Source organism: Poecilia latipinna, unplaced genomic scaffold (genome assembly GCF_001443285.1).
Source record: "Poecilia latipinna isolate Pla-1442-1.1 unplaced genomic scaffold, P_latipinna-1.0 Scaffold532, whole genome shotgun sequence".
NCBI classification, from domain to species: Eukaryota; Metazoa; Chordata; class Actinopteri; order Cyprinodontiformes; family Poeciliidae; genus Poecilia; species Poecilia latipinna.
Genome location: NW_015113148.1, coordinates 394539 through 402925, shown reverse-complemented (window position 1 = coordinate 402925; position 8387 = coordinate 394539). Strand labels below are relative to the sequence as shown.

The following is an 8387-nucleotide window of genomic DNA, read 5'->3' as shown; positions in this document are numbered from 1 at the left end:
TTAAAGGGGGTGAATATTAATGCAATCACTTTATGTTCATTTTGTGAAAATTGGTTTTCACTTTGACATAAATCTTTCTTGTTTGTCCTGTCAAAGAAGCCAGACTATGTTGATCATGATTTCTATAAGTAATAAAAGGGTAAAAAGGGGCAAATCCTTTTTTGGGGGGCACTGTAGGTGTTGCTTTGTGATGGTCTAACACATAAAATCCAGATAAAATACACAGAGGTTTGTGGCTATGAATAAACAAAATGTGAACAAATTCAAGGGTTGTGGAATTCACAAGAATTGCAGAAAGGCCCAAACGACTACCTCATTTCTGAGATGCTGCTCTGAACTGATTTTCCTTCCACACAGGATATGGGAAAAATCCACAATTATGTCACAAATAACAAACATATGCCAAGTTCCTCTCAATTCCCAAAGTGGGGCAGCGTTACCACAGGGGACTGAGGCGGCTGAAGCCCACTCCACAGTTTGTAGAGGAGGTAGCATGGAAAAGTACCCACCAGAGCGTGGATTCATGAAGTCTTTCCCAGTAAACGAGTGAAAGCCTGCAGCTCGTCAACAAGAGATCTCAAACCATTTCTCCGACACAAAGGCCACAGGAATCAGCTGTCTTTCAGTGGGGGAGGGCCTGTTGGGTAAAATGAAGGCAGTTAGGTCATTAAGCAAATTGACTTTGAAGTGAATGAAACACCGAGCTAAGGCATGTCTTTTTGCCCCAGAGATTTTATTAGCGTGTGTCCGCTAAGGTCTAATCATGCCCCTAGTTAGCCTTCAACGTCTCTGTCGACAGCATAATGTTGTCACAGTCGGATACTAAAAAAAGCTGCTTGACTCATCAGAAGTGTTTCTGTTACATCTGTAAAATAAAGCGATAAAAACGCTTCCAGTGATTGTTAAATGTAGACACTAAATTAATCATTTTCATCGTCACTACTGATGTATGGCTGTTAATTTGTCATCATTGTTGGTCTTTTACCTCACAACGTCACCCGGACTATAAAGACTGTCAGTATAAGACCAATTTAATGTTGCACTGTCCACGTAATGAGATAATCATCAATAAAGACACAAAAATGTTAATTATTTTATCAGTTTCTTGGGTATAAAGTTATATAAGTGCTTTAACATGGTTGTAAAGAATTTACATGGTTATTATTTGGAAAACAGTCAGAAAAATGGAAGCTTATATTTGCCCTGAATCTATAAACCAAATCAATATTTCCCTTCCCATCATCCTGACTAAGTGTGGTTGAGTCACTTTCTTCGAGTCATTTTCTGATTCATGAAGATCAACGCACATCTACTTAATTTGCATAGAATGCACTGTAATATTTGCCATTTAGAAACTAGGGTAAGAGAAATGAGCTGTGTTACAGCATTTCTATGAAAACAGTATGTCGTGCATTAATAATAAATAGTTCCTGTCAAAAACAATCTGCTCTACCCTACTTGAAGAATTGAGCGTTGATGAAGAATTGATGAATTCACTTTATTATGTAGGAATTGGTAAAATTCCAACAGTAATTCCAATAATTTTGCTTGGATTTTGTAAGTTTTTTTCCGTAAGATTCAGATTATACTAGCTACTAAAATTCAAGATTGATTTATTTCCCATTTTACAGGGCACTGTACTCTCATCACATTTTAGAAATCACACGCCAACTGTTATGATGTGTTGTGGTAATGGAGGACCCAAATGCAGCAAGGCAGATTCAGGAAGTAGTTTTGAAGTTTTAATAAAAATGGAGAGTGAAGAACTTCCAAAAAATAAATAAATTACAGGGGGCCAGAGCAGAACAAAAAACACAAAAACCAGGAAGAACAGCCAGTAGGATAAATCAGAGGGAAAAAGGGGGATTTAACAGGAGAAACCAACAAGGAGTGACTGAGAATAAGTTGTATATAAACTGAGAAGCTTGATCACTGAACAGGGAACAGATGACTAATCAGAAATGGGTTGCAGGTATGAGGAGAAAGAGAGAGAAAATGGCACAGGGGCGAGGGAGAGCACACAAACTGGGTAACTAGGGAGATGAACACAAATAGCTAGACATAGCAAACTGAAATAACTAAGGACTGAACTGATGTAAAACAGAAACAAGGCTGATCTAATCAAAATAAAGAAACAATATAATGAAAGTCGAACCAAAAAAAATCAAAACAACCCAGGTCCTGACACCAACAACACAAGTGATTATATATCTTTAAGTGCGTTCAATATTATTTCTGGCAAGCAGAAAAGTTATTTCCCTCTTTCACATAGTCATGTTTCCACCATCGTACCTGTTTCCATTGTAAGCCGTCTTGTACACAGGTGTCTGCTGGATCATCTCGTCGGTGTAGATGGGGACGGCAGTCCGTACGCACTCATGTGAGCACTGCAGGCTGTCGTTGTAGGCAGTGAAGATGTCCACCTTGCTGGGCACGCGGGCCGGCGTGAAGTCTGTCAGGTTCTGGCAGCTTTCCTCCTGCTGGTGGATCTTTCTCTGATGGCTATTGTGGCGGCCATTTCCAGACTGCGCACAGCTACAAAAACACGCACCAAAGACAAGAAACAAACATAAAATCATACCTCGCACCTATGACTAAGCTAGTGAGATTCTCTAAAACCGAAGCGGAGCTGCTGACAAGGCGCTGAGAGTGAAGAGTAAAGGAATCTTTCCTACCAGTTTTTAAGGACGAGTGTTGTGATCAAGGCTGCGATCACCATGATGAGAGACACAGTGATTGTGATAATCTGGTGAACTGCCAAACCTGCAAGAAAAAACAAAGAAATCACACTGGTGTTCAGAGAAAATGTTTAAAGGCTTAGAGTTTAAAGGCTGCTTACTGAAAAGGTGAAGGACTCTTCTAGTCCTTCCAGATGGCTGTAAAATCAGCATAAAATCATAAAAAAAATAATCTAACTTAAAAATCAGTTTTGCAACAGGTGTTCCACATCCTGAGCACCGTCATGCTATAACATTTGCACACCTCAAAGTAAGCAGGTTTTGCCCGAAGGCTTTCATTTAAGCTTTGAGTAGAAGCAAATTTTTTGATCCGATGTATCAAATGAAATATCTGATGAAAAGCCGAGCCTGAAAGGTAATCTGAGTTCTTTGAAAAGGGTGACAGATTGAGGAGGCAGCAAAGAAACAAAAATAATTGATCTTTTGGGAGTTTGAGGAAGACAACAGTGGTTTCTTATCTAAAGAACAAGGCAAAACATTATGGAACATATGGTTTCACATTCAGCAACAAAACTTGATTTTGATCAAATCATACGGATTAAGGTTCGGTTCTGTGTTCCTCTATACACGAGGTTCATGTCATACAGTTACTTGCTTTGTTTCCCCAGAGCTGTTTGGGTCACATTCAGTTTCTTCTTCAGAGTCATCTTTCTGCAAAATGTACTACTATAAACGTTATAATATCAAAAGACTGATCCTTTATAGAATTGAAATAAAGGGGATGTGTTTGTGAAGTAAAAAAATAAAGTCCCTAATTTGTACAGCCTCCAAGTAAACATATAAAACACTGAATTAAAATCACTTGTACCCTTCTCATTAGCCAATGGAGAAATCATTAATAAACAGCCCAAATCCGAATGATTAGGGCTTAGAAGGTCTAATTCCCGTCACCGTGATCTTTAGCTTCCTTCAGATTAAAATTGGGGTTCTGTCTGGGCCATTCCAAAGCAATGTTAGTTTTTCTGGTAAGAAAGAAATACTTTGGTAAAAAATATTTTTTTAAATACATATGCCAGGGGTGTTAATAGAGATCTCAATGATTTGGCAGGACATTGAGGGTGCATTCACACTACATATTTTTAGTCTGCTTTAATCAAGCTCTAGTAGTTCCTTTGCCTAGAATAGTTTGTTTGGGGACGTGTGAAAGCACAAGAGAACTCTGGTACAGATCAGAGTTCACAAGTGATCAGACCTGGTCAAGCCTAAAAACCTAGGTCTCGGTTTGCGTGACATGAATTCTGTCTGGCATATGTGAACACCAAGCGGACCATAGACTTTTTCAAAAGCACAATGCACAGGGCATTCTGGGTACATTTACCCAGAATATAGAAGAAGAAGAAGCTTGTGATCTTTTACCAAACACAAAACAGAAATCCTACAACTGCTAAAATTTGATGCCATTTTTTGTTTACAAATTGTGCTCATGTCTTCTTTGGAGGTTTCTTGTGTCTTGATGCAGCGTAACCACAGGCGAGGGGGGTAAACGTTTTTTTTTTTTTTTTAAAGGGTTTGTTTGATCCCTGGACATTAACAATTGTGTCAGTCAAAAAGTCCTATCAGCTGTTCACTGGGGGCTGAGCACTCCTAAAAGTCAGATCCTAGAATCACCCTGAGACTAAACTAATCCAGATCTAATCAACAGTGCAAGTTCAGCGCGATTATTTTACTAGATGACTTAGCACCTAGTAAAATAAGAGAGACAGTTCAGTTATCTTGATTCATATGCACCAGTCAATGGCATTTACATTATGTTTGTCATAAAGGTTCCTTATTTTACTATCTGAAGGTCAGCAGACTCAGAGGTTGAACTTTCTCTACTACTGAAGCAGAGAAAGCAGAGAAAGAAATAAAATGCTTATTGTTTACGCTGTCAATGTTCAGCTCAAAAGGATTATAGATCTGTACCAGACAGCAGAAAGTCATAAAATTAGTTCTAAAAATGACACTATTTTACCTTTTTCTTATTCCAAACAGCATGGGAACATCTAAAAAAGCAACATCCTTTTTATTCTTTTTTTCCTATTTTCAGACTGAAGTGAGATCTCTCTCCTTTTTTTTATCAAAGGCAGTTAGGCACAAACACAACTGTGTAGGACGTGTTTAAAGGGAGGATTAGTTCAGGACCGCTGCACTGTACTTTAAGGTGTATTTGTGTGGGTGAGTGATAGAGCATGAGAGCAAATAGGACAGAATGACACACTGCAGCAGGTGACATACTGCAGGGGGACAAAATATATAAATAAAAAGAAAAGCCGTTATGATGAAAATGCCCATATGGGCCATATACATCTCACCTCTCCATCAGCCAGCTGCCTAGCTGTTGATCCAAGCCAATTTGTCTTCTGAAAACGCTCATAAGGAAGTGCTGCTCTTTGGTTTTGGAAAAGAACACAACCTCTCCCCAGCGTCCCTGCAGCCTGGACAACCCCCTCCCCCCTCCCACTCCCCCCCTCGCACATAGCAACCCTCTGTGAGCATGAGTTTGGGGGGAAAAAATAAATAAGACCAGGTCAAGCTTAGATTAACATCTCCGGCTGGGTCCAGGAAGTCTCACCTTCCCAGCGCGATCAAATCCCTCGTCATGACAAATGCACATTTAGTTCTCTGGCGCGGCATTTGCATTTCCAACGACCCACTCATCTCTGCCCTCCATCTCCCTCTATCTCTCTCTGTGTCCGTGTGATGATGGAGCTGGAAGAATCTGGCTACAAATGAGCATCTGTTTCTCTGAACTCAATCAAAAGTCGAGGTGTCCGCCGATGGGAATCCTGTTTGCGTTCCACTGATGTAAAATTGAAAAGGGGAAACCTTCCAGATGGTGGATTTTAAATCAAAAGCTGCACTTAGTAGATTTTTTCCCTGTAAAACAGTAACTGATTAAAACACATTATAAGGGTAAATTAGTTTCTGCTCCCAGCTTCCAATGGAAGCTGCTCTATTAATTTTGATAAGAGGAAGCTGACTGACACAGCTGGTAAACAAGAACATTTTGTGTGCAGTTTAGTCAGGGTACTTAAGTCGGAGTAGCTCATTAAGAGTTGCATCAGGATGCCATTTGGGGCTAAAATATGTATACAATCTCTGCATACTCCCTTAATGAAACAAATGAAGCTGAAAATATGAGTCTAAGCCACACAAACACAACGTCAGACCTCTCATAACCCAATTTGCTAAGCAGCAATATTTAAAAAGTTCTTGGAGAGCACAGCGGTTACAAATCTAAGTCAAGCTTTGTTTTCACCCATGGCTGCCAGTTAGAAGGAGCAAAATTTGGCCTGTGGATATAAAAGTTATTTTGTCCTAGCAGGGATTTGGAGAAATAACCTTTGGCATCCACCGTATTTTAAAAATACCTGGTAAGGTGTTTTGGGGTCAAATTACAGTCAAAAACATAGCGATGCAGTGGTGGTTGTTACGATTCTGGGGTGTTTGGATTTTGGGATTTGTCTCTGTATTTAGATTGATTACTTGTTTCTCGTGTTCCCTGTGTATTCTAACAGCCATTTTTTTTCCCCCTACTTACTCTTATCAACTTTAGTTACATGCCTTCCCTCACAGCTGCACCTAGTTTCTAATCAACCACCTGCTCCTTGATCAGCCTCACGATGTCTCTCAGCCAGAATTAATAGTTTTTGCTTTATCAGTGTAGAGATTGATCCGTTCATGCTGAGTTCTTCTTGTATGAGGTTACAGAAGAGTCAGCGAGTTGAGTTCATGAATTCCATGTATTAAAACCAAAATGCAGCTGGACCTTTATGACCTTCCACCTTTAAGTGCTAACAGTCAAAATGGCATCTCAGAACAGTTTCCCACTGTTAGCCTCTCTCTAAGCTACGCTCCAAAGAGGGCGTTCTCTAGTTGCTAGTATCCTGTAATGTTAGCTTTGAGGGCGTTTCCTAGCATGTCATTTCTTTTAGATTTACCTTAGCTTTAGCTTAGCAACTAGCTAACAGAGTTAGAAGAAAAACACAGCATTATTTATTCTCAACATCAACCACACCCCCACACTGAGATGGGAATTTTGGTTGCCACCTCGCTCCGAGTCGCTCTGATTTGAGACGTACCGATCAATGAACCACATCTGAGAATCAGACATTTTTCCTCTAGAAATCTCTACTCAGCAAATCAAATCCCAAAAAGGTTTCATTTTCTATTTAATAAAAGCTACACAGGTATAACTTTCCATTATACTCTAGCCTGCAAATGCTTTAAACAACGCTTAGGCACTTTTTTCTACTTTATGTGTTAGGAAAAAAACAATCTAAATCAGTTGAAACTGGAATGAGCAGGTCAGGCCGCGGTTGCATGTCTATGACAAAGTCAGACAACAGCACCACTGAAAGAGACTGAACTCAAGGCATTAAATCTCCCCTGCTTTAAACATGGAAGTGAATTCTGCTCGCATAAATAGAGCACTGTTTAGACAATTTAAACTTTTCTACCAATTAAGTAGGACTCTTCTTTATACTTGGTAATTTTTAAAGTAAAACAATTCAAGCATGAAAAGAATTCTCCCTTAAAGAGATGAAACACAGTTGCAACTGGTATGAGGCTAATAACAAGGACAAAAAATAAAAAGTCAATTTTTTTAAAACAATCTGGCCTGAAACTACCAGCCAACCAGATCCACTGTGTTGTTCAGGTGATATAAGTAAATAAATAGCTGCCTTTCAGCTGCTTCTTACTGTCAGCTTGCTGCAAAGACAAATACGTTTAATTTCTATTGTTGTATTTCCTAAACATTGCAAACAAACTCCTGCCTCAGAAGGAAAACACTTTATTTTTTACTGTAAATTTGCCTGTTTAGTCCAGATTGGCATTTAAAAACAACTTTTTTAAATGCCAAGACCAAAACTTTCTACATGTTTTCCTCGCAACTGCTGCTTGTTTGGAGTGCTATCACAAGAAAGCTGCCCAGTATGAGCAGGAGGCTCATACTGGGCATGCTGGTCCGTACGCATGAGACGGATGGAGCAGTACAGAAGGAAACCAGCAGAGAGCGAGAGAGTATGAGTAAGTTGGTCAGAAGCTGAGTGAGGATTTTAAAGTTTTCAGATTACATTAGAGGGGATGTTATTTCCTCCCTTTGGCTCAACTGATATTTCGTTTGCCTTCCAGCTGTACGTAAAGGTTCATTATCACACCCACTAACACCAGCATTACCAGAATTTGCCTGTTTGGTCCAGATTTCACATTTGCCCACATAAACTGCACTACAAAGAACAACTGTATTTATCTGAGGTTCTGACAAAACTAAAAATATAAGCCATAATTTCTTTTTTTTTAAATATGGCACAATACTCTCAAAAAGGAACGCTCATTTAATAAATGATGAACCCATGCAGCTTGTTCGTCAAACCTCAGTGGCTCAAGAATGGACGTGAGGTAAAGAGGAGGGATTATATGGAAACCCGAGTTTGTTTTTTGCTCAGTATCTGTCACATCCAAATTCATCCATAGTTGTTAAATGGGGCTCAGGTGAAAACAACAGGCATGCTGGGTCACGAACGTCACATGGCACCTGAGTCAGAAAACTAAGGAAAACTACGAGATAACATCCAAACAAAAAACTAAAACAGAACACAACTAGAAAATTCCTGCAGAAATTTTGAGGGGCCTGCCACCTGTGCCCATCCCTTTAAACCCAGC

The 8387-nt window shown here is 39.5% G+C and overlaps 1 protein-coding gene across 2 annotated transcripts in view; it reads right to left on the bottom strand.

Annotated features, from left to right (window-relative positions):
- ajap1 (adherens junctions associated protein 1) overlaps window positions 1–8387 on the bottom strand; it is a 73081-nt gene that overhangs the window by 11531 nt on the left and 53163 nt on the right. Inside the window, exons 3-5 of one of the 2 annotated variants that reach the window (XM_015040887.1) lie at window positions 2676–2763; window positions 2293–2550; window positions 510–637 (exon numbers count right to left, since the gene is read on the bottom strand). In XM_015040887.1, the coding sequence (XP_014896373.1) occupies window positions 565–637; window positions 2293–2550; window positions 2676–2763 (419 nt within the window). In that variant the 3' untranslated portion in view covers window positions 510–564. The remainder of the gene's footprint in view (window positions 1–509; window positions 638–2292; window positions 2551–2675; window positions 2764–8387) is intronic. The other variant, XM_015040888.1, reaches the window with a different exon arrangement.